This window comes from Ixodes scapularis, unplaced genomic scaffold, assembly GCF_016920785.2.
Source record: "Ixodes scapularis isolate PalLabHiFi unplaced genomic scaffold, ASM1692078v2 PGA_scaffold0__279_contigs__length_252992795, whole genome shotgun sequence".
In the NCBI taxonomy this organism is placed as follows: domain Eukaryota; kingdom Metazoa; phylum Arthropoda; class Arachnida; order Ixodida; family Ixodidae; genus Ixodes; species Ixodes scapularis.
Genome location: NW_024609835.1, coordinates 116,660,355 through 116,680,609, shown reverse-complemented (window position 1 = coordinate 116,680,609; position 20,255 = coordinate 116,660,355). Strand labels below are relative to the sequence as shown.

Sequence of the window (20,255 nt, the reverse complement as noted above, 5' to 3'; positions counted from 1 at the left end):
GGTAAATCATTGAACACTTTTGGCACATAAAAAGCGCGCATACTTTCACCATATCGCGTTCTCACTCGTGGTATGTCGAAAAGAAGAGGTAGCCCTAAGTTCACGCGACGAATCTGATGTGACCTATAAATTCGCTCTCCCAGAAGTGGCGCCAGATCACCGTTTGGAGAAAGAGGGAGTGGAATGAGGGCAGTTCAAGCGAACCAAACAAGTTAGCGCTTGACAAAACTGGTGTGTTATACGTGACATTCTTGAGGATTGCGTTTAGAATTCGGTCAATTCTGAAATGGCAGAAGAGTGGACAGTTAAAAAAAATTGCGATTCCGTACCATTAGTATACCGTAGGCCAGAGCGTGCACAACCCTTTTCCTGATGGGGAAAGGTAGGAATCTCTTTATGTTGTATAGCCTACAAGACACTGACCTCAGCCGTTGACAAAGATGTGTCATATGAGTAGTCCAAGAAAGATCGCAATCAAAGTAAATGCCTAGGTATTTGATCGAACTAACATATTCTATAGGATCACACTGAGCACACAAGCAACCGGAGTTGTGGAGAAATAGCTGATAGGTCAACCTTGTATTCTTTAAGGGATTGCAGAAACATATAAGCTTTGTTTTAGAGGCATTCACTCGAAGCTTGTTTACCGAAAACCAGTCCATGACGCTAACTACATCCAGTTGGAGCATTTCCACTGCACGCTGGTATACTAGATGGCGAGAAAGCAAAACAATGTCATCAGCGTACTGAAACATTATTGAATTAGTAGTGGATGATGAAATGTCGTTCACAAATATGTTAAATAACAGTGGTGACAAAATCGAACCCAGAGGGACTCCAGATCTAAGGAGGGCCTTTGCACTATGGACCTTGCCTGCCGCTACAACCTGTGTGCGATTTGTAAGAAAACATTTTAGCAGTGCGTGAAATGGGCCACGAAAGCCCAATCTATACAGCTCGTCTATTATTATTATTATTATTATTATTATTGAGATTATAAGTACTCGCCACGCCCTGCGTTTCTTAAACTCTCAGTTAATTTTTAGTGTATTAGAAGTGACGCTATTCCACCATTTGGAAATTTCTTTGACATTACTTTGGTATTGCAAATCCTCGCGCGACTTTCACCAAGCAGGATATCTCGTGTAGGAATCAGCGTAAAAGATTTCTCAGAAATACTCCGCCTTGGTGTTTACAAAGAGGTTACGTGAAAACATGGTAGGCTGCACTACAGGCTGCAAAAACTACTCGCTTACTCGTACTAAAACTTCTTGGACACAGAAAAAAAGATTACCAAAGCAGTGTTAACGTTGTTGTTTTTCTTGTCTTTTTTGTGCTCTTGTTGTCTTTTGTCTCAATATAAAGAGTAAGCTTATTGGATAAAATTAATTTGATGTCATGTTATGGCGGCCTCACACAAACGTGCTTAAGGCAGTTTCGTTGTTGCTACCTTTAGGATGTCAGGTGCTGTAGTTATGAAGCGTAATCCACGTTGAATTTAATCTGGGGCTACCATCTCGCTTCCATAACCACTTTGCATGTTTCGAAACTCCCTAACGAAGCAAAGTATCCCCAAAATCTTGAATAGAAAATTATATAAGAAAAGACTGAAATTATATAACTTTTTTGATTACTGAAAAAATAGAAACGAATACCGAGCAAATAGTTTGGGAATCTTTTGATACCTTTTTATAATAATATAATTTCGGTAGCATCCATATGAATATGGATGCTACCGAAATAGTTTTTGCGTGTAACTTTGAACAAGTTCGGAGGAAAGTTACAACGTAAGCCGATTTGGAAATATCCTTTGACGACAACGTCCACGAAAATGCGCCTGCTAATACCTTCCTTATCGGTTGGGCCACTTTACGGGAAATGCTCTCAAATAACTTCAAAGTGGCGGCTTTTCGAGTTAATCCTGCCAATAACGATGTCCTGGAAACTACTTTCTTTCGGAGTATTAAAGTTTTTGCTTAGTTATGCATGCATTGTCGTAGGTGTAATTTTTTTTTAGTTTTCATGGATTAATGCGCTAGGCTGGCGGGAAGTTTTAGCAGATCATGTTCGTGGAACGATAACTCTCTCTGCCATTGCGAAGCGTGCTTTGAAGCCTGCGCCCGAAGCGGCAGCGGGCCCTTCAGAAAATGTCGACTAAATCTCCCTGTTATTCGTATATCTTTAATATGAAATTGAGGCTGTACTGCATAAGGCAGTTTCTTGTTTTTCGAAGCAATTAGCATGCCTTGTTCCTCAGACAAGCCTTTCTAGGTCGCGCCAGTTGATGGTTGGCACAGTATTTATGCCGTCTAACAAAAATTTCAGATCAAATTGGCCCTCTATATAAATTCATTTTTATATATACTATAACTTCTGATTTGCTTAAGCTTTAGTTCATGTATCTTTACTCCGCTACAGAGTACCATGGACCCACAAAGCGGGCTCAGACAATATAAGACAAAAGAGAGTTTTAGGGAACCGTTTGGGCCCTCCGGTACGAACTGCGAGTTTTCTGTGGCAGCGCATGCGCAGTTCATACTGGAGAGCCATCGTACCGTATCGGATGTGCAAAGACGGTTTCCTAAAACTCTCTAAAATCGTCTTGATCTGACGATATTACCGAACATAAAAAAAAATATATATATATATATTAGATGTGGTTTGAATTTTATTTTTGGTAGTGGTAAAACAGGCATATCGCACGGGTACCTCAACCATCCGCATACACTGTATCTTCATTTTGATATCTAATGTACACAAATGAATAATATAAAACTCTACTGTACAAAAAAAATGTACAGAAAAAAAAAGTTTGATTTTTAAAGCTGACCAGGAAGGTTTCATAACGTCTAACTATACACTCCGTGCGACGCAACTGGCGCGCCGCCGCGCGGCCGGTACCGAAGGTAAGCAGTGAGAACCCCAGAGAAAACGAAACCGAAACCACGCCGTGGTACGCATTGAAGTCGGAGTGGTGCGGTTGCGCTGGGTTCGCAGCATGAAGTGCTGCCTGTGCTGCGTCATTAAGTGCTTCAATAGTTATGCGTCGTATCTCGTGGAGACAAAGTTTCACAGTTTTTCACCTCGCCGATGTTTTGTGGGACAGCGACAACGATGGAGCCGTGCCCTACGACGCGAGAAATTTGGTCTCCCGATCATGTCTGACACTGTGTCGGCACGGCTGACATATTCTATACTGCCGCTTTGCGCTCTGCGTTTGTATTCGTATCAGCAACGCATACATATCTCAGCTCGAACTGAAATGCCATCCCACACTCGCGGGTATCCAGTGCGAATTTCGTTGAAGGAATGCCCTCGAAAGAAGTTTCGTCCCCATCGTACGTGTCGATGACATTTCCGGACAAGTATGGCACGCAATCTGTACTTCATGAAGAAAGATTCGAACGGTAGAACAAGTGACAAATATAAATCTAAAGAAAAGAACAATGAAACTCGGAATCACTGGAGAATCGACGTTTGAGTATGGAAGTTTATGTGGTGTGCTTCCTTTCCTGATCAGCCTCCTTTTGGATGTGGATACGCTGACACCCCGAGTTATGTAGACAGCAATTTTTTTTTCTCGGCTTTAGAGACACCTATCGCAAAGTGGTTCGAACTGGAAGTACCGTCCACTGGTCCCTTCCTACCTGTAAAGTGTGCACCTCCCACCATGAGTGGTATTATCTTGACAACCTTTGACGGTCAAAACTGGTTCCCATTTAGTTACGCCGCCCAAACTAAATTTCCACCTGGTTTCGCTATGCCAACTCTTTTTGTTATAATAAGTGTTGTGCCAAGTGACGGCCATGAAAAAGTACCCGTGCGCCGAAAATCAGCGCCTCGCACAACAGGTTATTACGCAACAGCTGACCGCAAAAGCCCTTGGCGGCCAAACCGTGTGTTGGCCGACAAATTCGTTCTCTCGGCTTTGGAACCACCTTTCGTAAAGTTGTTTCAACTGGAACTACGGTTCACTAGTCCCTTCCTACCTCTAAAGTCTCCACCTCACCCGACCAGTGGTATTCTCTTGACAGCCTTTTCATGGTCAAAACCGGTTCCCATTGAGTTACGTCGCCCAAACCAAATTTTCACCTGGTTTCCCTATGCCACCTTTCTTCTTTTTTTTTTTTTTGTATAATAAGTGCTGTGTCATGTTACTGTCAAGTCCAAGCACCTGTGTGCCCAAATCTGCACTTTGCACAGCCCGCTATAACACAACATTTTGGGTCCAATATTGGATATCCCGTGCAGCTTTATTTCTTTATTCGTTAGAAACATAACTTTCACACCTGCTGTCTTAACGAAACTTGGCACTCTTCGTGCACAAACTTAGTGAACATCTCACTCGCCTTCAAATATCATCGTTCCAGCAGTCCTACGTTTACAACGACGAGCGAAATAAATTTCTCACTCAGAGCAATTATGGTGGCGGCCGTCTTGTTTTTCGGAAAATTGCTCCAACTCCTTCTTCGGCCGCAACTAGAGAAATTACCCCTAATAACGACTCAAACTCAATATATAGGAAGTGGAGAACAGCTAAATGCCCTTCTGCCCCAGCACTCATGCAACGTCACCCCCAACTTATCGGCTCAAAAAGCAAAAGTTTCGTCCGTGCGCGCTTCCACCGCCACAGCTTGGCATGCGAAAAGGCGCCGCAGGCTGTCGAACGCGCCTCACAGTCGAACGCCACTTCCTCCGCTAGCGGCGCTGCGCGCGTTTTTCAAAGCGCCCCCTATAGTTCCCGCACGGAGTGTATAACAGTTAGAGCGTGTGAACAAAGTTATATGATTTAAATGCGCTGGTTAAGGCCACGGTGAAAGAAGAGAGGAGTCTGAACGGTGCCGCGGATTTCGCTCGCATTTCTGGCGAATGCCGTGAGATGAGCTGCACGGCTACCTAGGGCTTGGAACTGTGCTTTTTCGCGCGCACGTTCTGAAGGCCGCTCCTGCGCGTCGCGTCTCCAGCTCGACGCTCGCCCTCCCGCGGCGGAAACGGGAAGCGCTCTAGTGAGGGTCCCCCGATTTTCTCGCTCAGCGGGCACGGCGGAACTGCTTGCGATCATGGCTCGCGAAATGTCATTTCCGAATGCACGCAACACTCTTCACTGTCCCAACGTAGTGCTGCAGCCGGTATGGGATTGCACCTTACTGGAGAGTTTTAGTATTGCGCGTAGAAGCAAACGCAAGCGGTGTGCGTTTGCGTTAGAGTTGCGTGCCCCACGTTACGCGTGCGCCTCATCGCCATGCGCCATCCAAGACCCCAATTTCGGGCTACTAAAGCTCACTACTGTTTCGTTGGCTTCCAATGCCAACGGAACGTGCTACAGTGAGCAGACGTGCAAGCAGGTATGCGTTCCTTCGAACTGGAAAGGCTGAGATCGGCAGAACGACGAAGCGTAAAAATGAAAGTAACTAAATGTTATAAAAAATTAATTATTAAAAAATGTTTTAGGCATTTGGTCTGGAAGGATATTGGCGGCGGCTTACGTTGTGCCGATTGTCAGAAGTCGCGACTTTGATAGAAAAATATACTTTAACCACAATTAATGTAATTTTACATGGATATCTCACATTTGCTAGAGTGTTTGCATTGACTTTGGACTATTTTTATCTTATTACTTGGTAATTAAAAATGCTGCAATTGGCACCAGTGATGATAATTAGCACACTTTTGGTTGTCATATTTGTTCGCGCGTTTAAAATCAGATCATAAGCAGCGCTTGAAAAAATTACGTATTACAATATCTGAATTTTAATACTATTATTAATACCAATCGCGGCAATGAATGCCCTTAATTAACTCCAAGATCACGAAAATATGCCATTTCACTATAATAGTATTTCCAGAAAGGTATAATTTTGTTTTCTTTTTAGCATATGAAAAACTGACATCGTTATCAAGGTAGACAAACAGTCAAACACTGGAATAATATAAAGTCCTATGCGTCACGCGTTGCTATAAAAAATAGACACACACACACTGCAGCTGTATGACTCGGATTCCGTCTTTGGGCTGTTGCAGCGGGAACAACGTTTATTAATTTATACGGTTTGTGGACATATTGTAAAAATTGGAATTATTCTTTTATTCTTCTGCTGGGAATAATGTTAAACCAAGTAATCATCTAAATACCCAACAACTCATTAAAAGGCCCGCAGTTCATTATTTCTCATGGCAATTATCTGAGCAGGAAAAGGCAGCGAGAACGAACAAATATCCGCACTGATTTTTTCAACAACTACAAATATCAGCCTGGATTGAAACATGTATGTCACAAAATAAAGTTTCGGCGAACAACTTCTTTAACTAAATAATTACGATGTGAGACACATCTTGAGGTATGAAAGAATCTGAACCTATACCGAGAAATTAAATCTTAAATAAAGATTAGTTTTGGTTTTGCACCAGAATTAAAACGCGCATCCTTGCGTAAATATTGCGCTAAACACCATTCTTGTTTCCAGGGTAAAGAGGTGACCTGAGCCCATAACACCCTAGCTTCCACGTATTAGCAGAAATAATTTGTGTCGCTCAGTAAAGCCAGCACAGTAGACAGGCTCAACAGCGGCACGCATCTCTGACCCTCACTATAACCGCCATATTGGAAAATGAGTGGCGCCACCTATAGTTAGTTGGAGTCGCGACCCTGCCGGGAGATGTGCTAACCTCAAGTAAAACTTCGGTCCCCTTTCTGACTTTGTTCAGCCACCACTCTCTTCTTCATTGTGGTTAAGCCTCTACGAGTCTATCGTTAGAAAACAGAAGTCGATATGTATACTTTTCGAAGCGTATATGTTAGATATGTAAACGAGCTGACTTTTATTTGCAATTCCACTCGTTTATGATGGAATCAGGTTGTCGCTTTAGCATAATTTGTCGACAAAAAAATTTTCGAGGTTCGTGATCATACCGCTTATCCTCCCCAGGTTTCTCTTAAATAGCTAAGATAGGTCATATCAGCCTATCAAAAATGTTGGCCCAGGGGGATTGGCGCAGGTAGTCTTCAATGACCAGGAAATGAGCGGCGGAAATGATGGCCCGATAGGGAAGACAGCACTAACAGGAAGGAGATCCCCCTCCTCCCTCTCCATCCCTCCGGCTCCTTTTTGTGATCCATTAGGAGACTCATGGAGCCATGCTACGGTGGTCAGGGGACCTTTTGCAATGCTCTCAAAAGGCCGCGCGCCTAACCCTCTTTTTTGTCCTCGCAGCGTCTACCACGTGACACTGGGGAGAGCGAGAGAAAATATGAAAAAGGGAGGGGATGGAGGCTGGGGGTAGCACAGTTGCTCGCCTGCCCTGACCTGCTCGCCCGCGTTTGCTCCGTCGTCTGCTACAACCGGTTTTGTACAGATCTCTCCATATATCCTTTCAGCGCCGCAGACGGCACTCCTCGTTTTGCAACAAACCACATGGCGCTCAAAAAACAACAAAAAAAGAAAAAAAGAAAGGGAGCAAGCAAGTGGAAGAAAGACACTTCAGGGAGCAGGGAACGATTCGAAGGAAAACCTCAAGTTAAAACAAAAAAACAAACTTGGCTCCAAAAAAGCACTTCAGATCTACTTCTAAGAAGTGATGACCGCACTCCTCCTCCTAAACTTTAGCCTATCGTCAACATTTAGTAATGTCTTTTTTGTTTAGTTTTTGGTGACTAACATTTCATATTAGTTTCTCTGGGAGCATTGTATTACAAATCCTAAGATCTAAAGTAAAAAAAAAAGAAATTGTGTTCAAATGTAAGATATTTTAAGCTGTAACTACAAATCATTCCTCGTATACCATTTTTAGATTGAAAACGTTTACTAGGTATATTCGCTCATTCCTCAGTTCTTTATCAAAATAAAGCCCGAACCATCATTATAAAAACAGATGAAATCAAGAGCACGCAAAAGTTTCATGTTCAATCCCAGAAAGATATTCAAATAAGTGGTTACCGGAGGTATTAAAAAAATATTCAGTGGAAGTTAGAATCAACGTTTTCCGTTGTATGCCTTTGTGGGCTACTCCATAGGACATTTTCTGTCTATTCAAGTTTTTCCTAACTTTGTTTCAACTGAATGCTTTAAAGCCCATATCATTCATTATTGAATGCTCTGGCAGTGTGTTCCTTTTCGTCTACTAACGCTACCGCCTTATTTTTTTTTGTCTCTTACGTCACACTTCCGAAAAATAATAAAACGGCCTCTCAAGCTTCATAATAAAACTTGGTCGCTCGCTCTGCACCATTTCTTGAAAGAAAAATAATCGAAATTATCATTTATAATTATTATTATTATTATTATTATTATTATTATTATTATTATTATTATTATTATTATTATTATTATTATTCGATGTTCTACATACAGCATTGGCGTTTTCAAAATATTTCCCCAAGGTGAACTTTATTTTAAAACAAATGTTCGACGTGTATTCTTTTTCTTGTGAATCAAATATTTTGTCTCAAATAAGATGAAAACTGTAGTTGCACGTTCGCATATATTGCAAATTATTTACTTTGCAAGCAACCAAAATCAACAAAGGACTGCTGACACAGGGTGAGTGTTAAGATATTATAGTAAGGAACGCACGTTTTATTTCCCAAACGGCATGCTTTGTTTACAACTTCAAGATCAAAATATATGCCTAACGCGCCATCGTCCAAGACATGCAAAATATTTTAAGCACCTTCTTAGTTTCTCTACTATTATTTCAGAGAAGCTAACATATGGTAATCCCTTTATGGTAGTCTGTGTTTATTCTAGGACGAGCGCCGATAGTTTGGATAAACCTAACTTTCAACGTCTTCAAGACAATATTAACCATTTTTTTTAATCTTCCATAATAGGTTTACGTTAGTGCGAGGTACCAACTTTCGGCGAGCAGAAATAACTTTTTTTTTTCTTAATCTTCCATGGCTCCTGCTTTTTAGCCGCATTTTAGAGGTAGGTACTGGAGTTTGTGTAATCATGGCTGCCGTCTGCCGTTTTAGTTTATAGAACACGTGTCTTCAATCAACGTCTACTGCAATAGCGAGCATTATGGACGAGCATGTCCCGATAAATACAGGATGAGACAACTTCATAAATATGTAAGAATTATGCACCGATGCAAGCCTATTCCTAAGTATCGCTTATTCAGAAAAGGCGAAATCTTATACTCGAACGTGCATTTATGAATTTAAGGTTTTCATCCAAGATAAAGAAAAGAAAAAAAAAGAGGTTGCTTCTAAGAAAGTGCGTTTGAGGCTGTAATGAGAATCTGATGATCCATGCTGAATAAAGAGATAAGTCGTTCTTTTTGTGTCCGGTTTTTTAAGGGTTGTTGTAGGAGCAGAACGGGGATTTGGAAGCCCTCTAGCTGTTATGCTTTAATGTCGATGCATGCTCTTCTGAATCACCAAAGCAATAAAAAAACAATTTTTGTCATAATTAGTGTATGTTAAAGAAGCCGTCTTCGCACATTACTATCCGAACGCCAGCGTGGTTTCTAGTACAAAGACACCCAAAAGAACAAACGCCAGAAGAACCATCAGCTCGGTTGTTTTCTAAAGACTCACTGCATACATTTACGTTTGTGCAATATATTTGGTGGGGGAAAACAACGTAACTAAAGAAAAGCAAAATATTGTCCTCATAAAACTGAAAAAAAAGGAAAAAGAAAAGCGAAATGCTTCTTTTTGTATCTTTGTGTGCGTCAGAAGTTTGAACACGCTTAAGCACTTTATGGTTTGCTTGAAACCTTCAATGGGATGTGCATTCAAGCGCCTTTACTCTTGTGGCTAAATCTTTAAACTTTTGTACACTTTCTTGCGTGTTTATGCTCATTACGGGACTACTTTTTTAAACAGCAGGATGAGCTAGCCAGACTCTCATTACGGGACTACTTCTTTAATTCATGCGTGTTTATACTCATTACGGGACTGCTTCTTTAAACAGCAGGATGAGCTAGGCAGACGGCTTTTAAGCATTTGAAAACCTATGCTAGAGGGGGCCAGAAAAACGTGTGCAAGGCGCAGTAAAGCAGTACGATTTTAAGTGAAGAGCTGCAGTAAAAAGGAAGCGCGTCAGTTGTTTTTATTTCTTTTTCATAATTGGTGACCACACCGAATTCCACACACAAAACGATTGGTCATTGGATTTATTTTATTGTGCGTCCCCATTCGTGAAACAAGCACGTAGAAGGTCGGCTCGAATGACGCAGTTGCAGTCCTGAGCAGCTCAGGTAGGTGTTTGTTCGTAAGGGTCGCATGCTATTTAGATTTTACCCCCTCCATTGTTGTTGGCAAGAGTGACACAACAGCACGTACGGTGGCACAAGGCTAGGAAAATGCGCGCTGTTACATTTTTATGTTATAACTTCATGGTTTAGGGTCCTGCCGGGAAGTGTGTATGTGTGTGTAGAGGGAAGGAGACACTCTTATCACGGAGCTGCGTGCCGCTATTGGGCTCCAGAAAAGCCGCAGGTTGGCCACCCCTGGCTTATATTATAAAACGCGGTCCGGTAGAGTTAAGTGGTCGTAAATGATTTTTATTTGTAGAACAGACCCCCCAAATCACGATACGAGTACTTTTCATTACTTGTTTATATAAAGTTTAATAGAAAAAAACCTGCTGTCTAAAATATATGTTTGTTGCTCCAACTTTTATAAATTCAAAATCAAATTTGGAAGTATTTTTTATTAAGGATTGTTTTCCGTCATTACGTTTACCATATCAGCTTATATTGGGTCCACATTTTATGAACTGAAAATATGTGTAGTGTTATAAAGAACATTTGTACAAACAAAAGACTTCATTTCAACTGCGAAATTTTAAAAGTAAAAGCATGCTACGTTCTTGCTGGCGTGATCGTGATTAGTCCAGTTTCTAAGGGTGGCGTTTGATCAACTTTAAAAGAATCTGTTTAATCTTTTGAGAAATAATATATGAAAAAGTTATGCTTAAACTTAACTTTACCCCTAAAACCTGCACACTCATTATCTCGATTGAAGCTCACCTCTGCAAGAAAGAACAACTGGTTCAAATGCCTACAATAAAGAAGAAAAAAAAGGGACTTGAGTGGCTTATTCAGTAGCGTGTAAAGCTCGCAACCGAAGAGTCTTGGGTTCGAATCCCGCCTAAAAAAAAATGTTCAAATTTTTAAGGCAAATAAATTACTTTATAGAGTGAAATCGCTTGAAACATGCAGCGACCTTGAATTCGCATGACCATATCATGTTTTAATCACTTTCACTCCACGCGTGACGCCACGCTTCACGTGAGGGTTGTCGGTTGTTTAAAATTCCCGCGCGAGGTCATGTGATTGTGACATCACGACTTTATCGACCAATCAGGATCTTTCCGTTTTGCCACCGACGCCGGCTTTTCTGCGACACGAGCTCCCTAACGCTATCACGTAGCAAAATATAATGAAAAATGACAAACAACATTAACCAATCTGCGCGTCGGCGAAAATTGGTTTGGCGTTCCAGACAAATAGATTAGGCCAGTTGAGAGAAAATGCGAGACGTCTGACAATATACGTTCCAAGCTCAGCCAACCTAATCACTCGGCAAGGAATATAGTCGGCGCAAATACGTCGGCGCAGCTTATGGCCGCTGACTTTTATTTCATGGTTTCTGAAAGAGCTATTCCTTTCATGCAGACAGCTGAATATTTTGACGACACACGAAGCCGAAGAAGGGGAGAAGGACACCGCTGATTAGCAGCTGGGTTTCCAGTCCCCACTTCGCCCTTTTCGATCTGGATGAGCGTCGCGCCTGCGTGCTATCGCGTATCACTGCCGCGTGATGCACGTCAAAAACCCTAGGCTTATTAGCCGTACTGCACTGGCTCAATTTATAATCTACCGAGTAAAACAATGTCGCCCTACCTTTGAGGCACACTAACCTTACACTGTCTAAACAGAATCGTCAAAGTTGACTTTAGCTACGACAATCAACCGCATTTTAAAAACAAAAGTTGGTCCTCGTGAAAATAAAAAAATAAAATCGTAGTATTTACAGTTACTAAATATCTTGTATAGTTTATATCGAAGAATGCTTATACAATGTTGTCATATATCTTGAGCGCTATCGAAATTAAAACACGCGTGTTGAAAGAATAAAAACAAACAAAAACAACAAAAGCGTGCTCTTTGATGCACATCTCTCTATCCCATTTCGCACTGTAAGTTAATCACAAAACGCGGAGAAAGCGGCGTTCAGTGAAACGCTCGAAGTCTAGGTACACTATACAGTAAAGCCCTGCGCCTCAGCGATAAGTCAGGAAAGCACTCCTGCAGTCTGCGCTCGCACGCCTGGTTTATATATATTTTTGTTCCTCTCCCGAGAACAGAGGGCGAGGGATCGGCCCTGGCTGCCGAAAATCAGGGAACAGCTGCTCCCGTCCCCGTTCGCCTCTTGGGCTCCTCTCGGTTTTCCCCCGAGTTTTATTAAAAGCGGGGAGGGGGGCAGGCCGCAGGAGGCCACGGTTGGTTGCGCGCACGTGCCAGAGGTCAACTGTCGCGCGACGGGGTCGCAAAAGAAGGGGGCGGGGGAGAGCTGCTGAGAGGGGCGCGCGAGCGTGCGCGACAAAACTGCAACGGGTCTAAAAAGAAAGAAAAAAGAAATCAGATTGCCGGATAAAGCAAAGAAAGACACAAAACGAACTACCAAAAAAGGAATAAACAAAGTTTCAAGCGCGCCAAAAAAATAAATAAAGAAAAAAAAAAAAAAAACAAGGAAAACGAAGAGTAGTGTTCGCGGCTAACAGCACACACACTTTTCCAGCGCTTATCAACCAGGCGAAACATGTCGAGTCACTGGGTTGTAGCAATGTCATCTAGAAGCAGTGTTGGCGGTAACGTGTTATAAGTAACGTCGTTACCGGTAAAGTGTTACTTTTTTTGGTCAGTAACGTAGTAACGTACTCGTTACTTTTTCAAAACCGTAACGTGCAATGTAGTTAAGTTACTTTACCTTCCTCCAAGAACCAAAACCAAAAAAAAGTACACTTACTTTTTTTTCGTTCCCACTCAGCCGACGCTACTAGCTGATGGGACCAATCAGACAGCGTCAAAATCGCACCATCATACTGTCCCTCATGTTTCTTCACGTTTTCTATCCAAGCTGAACCAGTCAAAAAAAAAAAAAAAAAAGGCCCAGTGACTCGCGCTTTTGATGCTGCTTGATTGCTCATAGTGTTGGCTGCATCTGCATAGCGTCGGCTGCACCTAGTATACGCGCCAAGTTAATAATTATTGCACTCATTCCACATACCTTCAAAATCTGGCCTCTCTTTTCTCCACGCACAAACACAAAGTCCCACTTCAGAAAAGCCTCAACTCCCGCGCCCTTTTTTCGGGTGTCAAAAAACGCCGTTGCAAGAAAAAAAAAAAAACACACACAAAAAAAACGCTGTTTACGTAAAATTATAAATAAAAAGTAACGGAAGAGTAACGTCCGTCACTTTTTATCGGTAACGGTAGCGCGTTCCTTTACTTTTTTTATTTTTTGGTAACCAATACAACACTGCCTAAGAAACAGAAACTGCGCCCCCCCCCCCCCCCCCCTAAAAAAAAAAAGAATTATTGGTCGCGTATGCTGCTTTTGTGACTCTCAAGCTTCGGCCTGTTTTTGCCGCTGGCGGCGGGTCGGGGAACCACGAACAATGACGGCATGCGCACGACGTGTCTTCTAGCTGGTATTGCTCGTGGACGTCCGCCAGGCGTCTGATATAGGCCCGTTTCCCTTGGCCAGGGGGCACCGTGGCGTCCACGAGATACGACCCCGAAAGAGTCGCCTCTGCCGCGAGACGCGAGTCCTGACGTGAAGCGGCGTCTTAGCGTCCCAGACATGCACGATTCCCTGGGCATAAACCAACGTCTCTCAGCGCACCTCAGCATCTGTCCACAGGCACCGTAGAGCGTTTGAAAAGGCGCGATGGCACGCACAGCGTGAACGCGACCTAAAAGTATTCGATTTCACTGGTCAGGGGCGCCGCTCAGAACTTGAGAGCTACAGATCCATTCCGCAACAGAAGAGAGCTGCACGCTCACAATGGCCTCCCACGGCCCAGTAGACGAAAATGGCAGCGCGTAGCGGGGGATTCTTGGAATGGTCTATAGTCACTGATAGGACAAGAACTGCAGCTAGGACGTCTTTCAGTTGCCCCCTCCAGTCGCCGACAGCCGAAGGAACGCAGGGCGTGGTCTATGATGTTCCCGCTTTGTGATTGGCGATTTGACTTCCTTATCAGCTATAGTGCCGCAACCTCATTGGCTTCAAAGCGATACTATGCGGAAGCGAGTGGTGTGCTTCTTGCGCAAGGGTTGCGGTGACGTCAGAAAGACGCCGAGCTCTGATTGGCTCTGATTGAAGTATAGTAGGTAGAATTCAAGGCAGCTAGCATTGAGGTCTACCCACCATCCTTCCAATCGGAACCAATCAGAGCTCGGCGTTTTAACGTCACACCAACCCCTGCAAAAGAAGCAGACGAACTTGCGGTCTGCATTGGATCTCGGGACTCGCCACGCCCCGCGTTTCTTATGTTCTCAGTGCATATACAAGGCCGGCGGCGTCTTGTGAGCTTGTAGCGCGCAGGCGCAGCCAGTGGACGGCGTAAGGCAACGCGGACGTTTGTTGGAGCTCGGGCCTCCGAAAGAAACGCCGTTCTTATCTTGTCGGGGTCAGGCAGCAAAGTTGCGAGCTGAAGTAAAATTGGGAACAAGTTCGACAGAGCAGCTGTAGGCACGAGGTCGAAAAAGAGATGTAGAGCCTCGTATATAAACGAAGCGAGCCGATTTAACCGACTGAAACGTTCGCAGAATGCAATGGAGTGTGGAAAGGACAATAAGGGTACCATGGGCCTCCATACGAGGATTCGGAAGCAGACCAAGGAAATATATGCGCAGATTGAAAAGTAGTCAAATTAACGATGAACAAAAGAGAAGACACTCCTGGACCAAACATGACATTGAGTAAATACAACATAAAAAATAAAAATAAACCTAAAGAAAACATAAATTGCACCGTAAATACTGATGCGTGCAAAGACGAGCGCATACGGATAGGCATGAGAACCAAGAAAGGTGGAACATACGCAAAGAACGCGTTTTTCTATGACTGCATCTCGCGTCACACCCGCCTTCAGAAAATTTGACTTCTACTTTTTCTTTCTCTCACCCTAATATTTTCACGCTGTTCTTTTCAGTCTGTTGCCGCGTGCTACGTATATCGTCAGAACCTTACGACCCGTGGCAGCTTAACGAACAGCAGCAGCAGCAACGGCAAAAGTAGCAGCCAGCCAGGCTGGGGGGAAGGATGGAGCACGGGGTCCAAACTCATTTAGCGCCATCTGGTTTGGTGATTTTTATCTTTCCTAGAGGGAAGGGGAGGAAGCAGCCATGCCGCCCGAATCGCGGGGCTCTGTTGCGAGTCCTTACTTAGGGCCGGGGGAGCCTGTTTGAGTCTCGTTTGCTCCGCTTTGCATAACAGACACCGCGCTCTCTCTTTGGACGTGTGAGAAGCAAAGTTTGCTGGAGCGACTTGTTTAACTGTCGGTGGTTCAGAGTCTGCGATGGAAGAGGAACCGAACTTCTCGCAAAGGGTGTCCCAAAAGTTTCAATGCAAAAAAAAAAAAAAAGAATGGCTTGTTTTTTTTTTTTTTTTGGGGGGGGGGGGGGGGCTGTGAGGGGGGAAGGGGTTCTTTAGAAGATTCACCTTGCCTGTCTTCTTTACGAGATCTCGTTTTGCGCACCACCAAAATTGAATAAAAAAACTCTAAACGTTTTTTTTGTTTTGTTTTTGTTTTGTTCTTTTAAGCATTTAGATTTGAAGCACAAAGGATGTCTGAGTTTTCTCGAACATCGGGTATATGGAATTCCCTGCTTTGTCTGGGCAAACGAGAGTACGATAAAGTTTGTATAAGCCTCTACTAGATTATATAGTAGTGTTTTTTCGTCGTTTTTTTTTTTAGATGAGACGAAAAGCATAAAGCCTAAATGTTCAAACTAAACCTTTGAAAGGATGATAGCACATTGTCTATAGGGAGTGTTCCCGAGACGCCGCATCGCCGGTCGCAGTTCGCAGTTCGCAGCGAATTCTCAAAACTAGCTCCCATTTATCGTCTGCCAAGAACAAAGATCCCGAAAAGGTGAAATGCACACTGAACATGCATATTAGTGCATTCCTTCTGACCAGCACATTTGTTCTCGGCTCAAGATGAATGGAAGACATTTCTAAGCGTGAGCTGCAAACAATGACCAGCAATATGGCGTCTTCTTAGTACCGCCTGCAGTATGATGGGGAATGTTTCGCTTATATAAATATTTCTACGGGGCCTTTGAAAGAAGACACCTTCCATTCGAGAACGTAAATTGAACTGTCTGTACATCAGTAAATTTTTCAGACCCAGACAAACAACAAACGTACAAAAAAAAATACGCACATCGTCACGACTAAAAAGAGACACGCTCATTATAGGAGAACATCATTTGAATAGAACGTGAAAATATCGAAGGCTCAAACGTTTTCACCGATTTTCGTGCGTTTTTATGTTGTTTTTTTCTCCGGCAGCTTCATTTTTACCATTTGGGAAGCAGAAAGCTGCGAGAACACAAACGGAATCCGAGTGGCTGTTTTTGTCGGACATTGAATCGTTTTAGTGAAGCACTACATAAAAAGAGCCCCTCTCTTCATGAAAAAATAAGTATTTCCCCAATGCTGAGCACGTTTGCTGTGTCAGCAAAAACGGGACTGCAACATCGGTCTCTGGATAGATGGGAGTTGGTTTTGAATGAATGATCGAGAGGACCAGAAAATTTGCAGCGAATGACCGAAGAAACCTTCAATATATAATACACATGTCTGTTTCCCCTTCCTAGTATTTGTATGCCTCGCGAAAAGTCAGAATTTCAGAACTTCTCATCGTTTCGAGAAACTGTTCCCTGTTTTTTTTTTCTATTTCTTTGCAAGACGTGCTTTGGCGGCTCTCCACCGACATCTGTATTCCGGAGTCGTCCGCGCTTTATGGAGAGGACAAGAGATCCCGTGCTTTGCGCAGTTTCGTATTTTTATTTTGTGTAAAGAACAAACAGAAGTTGAAAGTCACTGATTTAAAATCAGCGACGCCAGTTCAGATTGGTCTTTGGTAAACAGCGTTCTTAGGACTTGATCCAAGGATTTTTTTTTTCGTATCGCTTTGCTTTTCTATTGTTCCCTCCGGTCCGTAATGACGGGGTAAGTATGAGACACAAACAAACTGAGGAACAGAAAACCTACGTTTAAACGCATGAAGCAAAAAATACATCTGAACCAAAGCATCGTTACCATTGTTAGTTCCAGAGTTTCAGTTGAGGTAAGAAAGAAATATAACTTTTATATCTCCGCACATATTTTATTGTAATATGTTCCGTGACATTTTTTGTACTATGTTGAAAATCATCTACTGTGTAAATGGCTTTCGTTTGTGTTTTTTTACGATTTTTGTTTCGCTTGGTGATGGCGCTTGTCACTTCATGAATGACAGGTCACGTACCTCGATTATTTCAATGAGCAATTCAATTCATTCTGGCTTTGATATGGCCAGATGCAACCAACCTCTAGATTAACAGACAGCCTAAAATGCTAGCATACATGGTAAATATAGCATTATGATAACCAGAGCATGCTTCAGCAAAATTAGTAGTTCACAAACGTTTTTTTTTTTTTTTTTTTTGCGGTTCGGGAAATTGCAGCGGAAGAAAGGTCATGAGCATGGTAATGACCAGGTGCAATACTTTTTGAAAGTTCCTCTTGTAGCCCTAAACCAATTTCAGTGTGGATGTAACTGCCCTCGTGTCCTAGTGCTCACACGAAACCTTCGGCAATGAAGGATGCCGAGGGCATATGCCTACCAATATTTTTCATATGGAGGTTTTTGTTGTTTTGCGATATCACTCGGCACTGTTTGCACATGCGTTATATGAACAGTATTAACGACATTCTACATGTAAGTGTTCATTACCTACTATGGAGTCTATTTTCTCCATTATGTTTTACGCAGGTGACGTATCATGATCTCAAAGCATGTCGACCATGCAATGAGAGCACCATATTCATGCAAGGCGTAAGTGCGTACCCGAATGTATATGACATCTCCCGTTTGTTTAGTTAAAGCCTCAAAAAGTAATCCCGAAACTGACATCGCAACGTCACAGCCCGTTATCAATGGCGTATGGACGATTTTCAAGTTGATGACCTGACTTACGAACTTCGTCGACGGCCGGCGAGAGAAACAGGGTGATGGCGACGAGGAGCACGCTGGCCGTCAAGAGCGCTAATGCGACCAGCACCACTGCGAAGACGATCCTGCGTCTCCTGCTCTCCTTTACGCTCACGTCGCTCACAGGGGACAGACCAACCTCGACCGCGAACAGTTCTGTCAGCGAAGACGTGTTCTTGCTCTTGGCAACGCTCCACTCGGGCTCTGCGGAGCTCACCGTCGACCTGGAGCCGGTGTTGTTTTCCTTAACAGTGTCCCTCTTGGCATGCACTTTAGGACATCGTGCGGCCGCGCCGCTGTCCGGATTGTCTCGAACATCGAAGTTTCGAGGCCTGGGTCCTTCACTGCTCGTCCTGCGGACAGGTTGTCTTCCGTTCAGAGCCTTTGGTTCACGGTCCGCTGCTGAGGCTGACCTCTTGAGATGCCTTTTCCCACGACGTCCGTTGTTATTGCCGTTGTTGGTCTTGCGGTTGCCTTGTTTCTGATGTGGCGCCTGTGTCAGGACATCGGATTGAACGGAACATCTTCGTTGGCCTCCTCCAGATTTTCCATGTCGTCGACCGCGGTTTCGGTCCGGAGGCGGGTTGCTGAGGTTGTCCAAACTGCAGGAGTTTGAGACCACTTCCTTCTTAAGGCGCGCCATGTTCGCTTCTTCTTTGCGCTCTTTCCGCCGAGACTTGGTGTTCTGACGACCGGCTCCGTGAGTGTCCATGACTGCTTGATTTCGAACCAGGTTAAAGGAAACAGGGTTCCCTACTGAATGGTAGGCACAGGTCTCGGTGTGAACCTCAAAATATTACTTATCACGGATATGTGACTGCTTGCAATTTCAAGTAAAAACAAATGTTCAAGCAAGCTTGAAAGTCTGGTTCAAGGAGTTATCGCTGATAGCAGAGGCACCTAACCTCGCCTTTTCCAGGAGGTACCACAGGTGAATCTAGATGAGACGGTAGTCCAGAATCCCCGAATAATCCGCGATCTAAGATTGCGTCGGCGTAATACAAGCTGTGGCACTTTCGCAAGAGGATCTACACGAAAGTACAAAAACAGAGTCTTCGTTCACAGAGAAAGCAGCTGAGTACTGCAGTCCAGGACGCTCCACACAAACACACACACATCCGCTGTCCTCGCTCCAGGCCACCTCTGCTCTCATGATCGCGCCTGCACAACTTTGCCGATGCAAACAAGCGGCCGTAGCCAAGCATCCCACGCTGTCGTCATAAAAAGCGGCTACGGACGTAAGCAATCCCGCCTGGGTTGCGTCCTGGTTGGCCCACAAGCAACGGGTAGCTCTATACACAGCGCGCAATATACGTTTTCGCTCTGCCGTGGCTTACATGCTTGGCCGGGATCCCGCGGTCATCTGCCGCCCTAGCTCCAGCTGGGGTTTTGGCCCATGGGCTCTGCCCTTTCCCAAGCCCCGTCGAACGCGTAATAATAAAAATAAAGGGAGAGGAGGCCGCGAGGAAGGAAAGAAAGAGAGAGAGACAGGATGAGGAGGGCCGCTCGTGGTTCCCGTGAGCAGAGCTCGTTCGGTATCTGGATGTGCCGAATGGAAGAGGGGAACCCTACGTGAAAATCAAAATATGCGATGAGAGGAGGAAAGGGGGTGAAGGTGGGAAGGGGGAGAGGGAAGGGGGGGTGAAGGTAGAGGTGCTTGTCTTGTCGGCCCCTCTTCTATTTTGGGTACCTTGTGCGTCTGTGTCTGGCGGATTGCTCACCCGCCTTTGCTTTGCTGCTTTAGAATGCCATCGAGTTCTATCAGTGGCTTCGTTCACCTTTGGGTGCGCACGGAAAAATGGGGGAGGCATTAGAAATAAATAAGCTCTACTTTTTGCGTTGTTTGCGGCGTGCTGGTCAGAATGTTATTGTTGCGCGGTTCTGTATAAAAGCTGTGGCGCATTCCTTAAAATATATCTAGTTTATTTTTCTAAGCAGCTTGACTGAGCCCTCATTGTGACCAATAAATATTTTACGAAAAGGACGCCTTCTAAGACTGAGTAAAAGATCAAGTATGGTCTGTAGGAATCC

The 20,255-nt window shown here is 43.9% G+C and overlaps 1 protein-coding gene across 2 annotated transcripts in view; it reads right to left on the bottom strand.

Moving 5' to 3' along the window:
- LOC8029771 overlaps nucleotides 1–19,592 on the bottom strand; it is a 28,559-nt gene extending 8,967 nt beyond the window's left edge. Inside the window, exons 1-2 of one of the 2 annotated variants that reach the window (XM_029968832.4) lie at nucleotides 18,210–19,486; nucleotides 13,145–13,194 (exon numbers count right to left, since the gene is read on the bottom strand). In XM_029968832.4, coding sequence (XP_029824692.3) covers nucleotides 13,157–13,194; nucleotides 18,210–18,936 — 765 coding nt within the window. In that variant the 5' untranslated portion in view covers nucleotides 18,937–19,486 and the 3' untranslated portion in view covers nucleotides 13,145–13,156. Of the gene's footprint in view, nucleotides 1–13,144; nucleotides 13,195–18,209 lie in introns of those variants that run through there. The other variant, XM_002407403.5, reaches the window with a different exon arrangement.
- Between the last annotated feature and the right edge of the window lie 663 nt (nucleotides 19,593–20,255).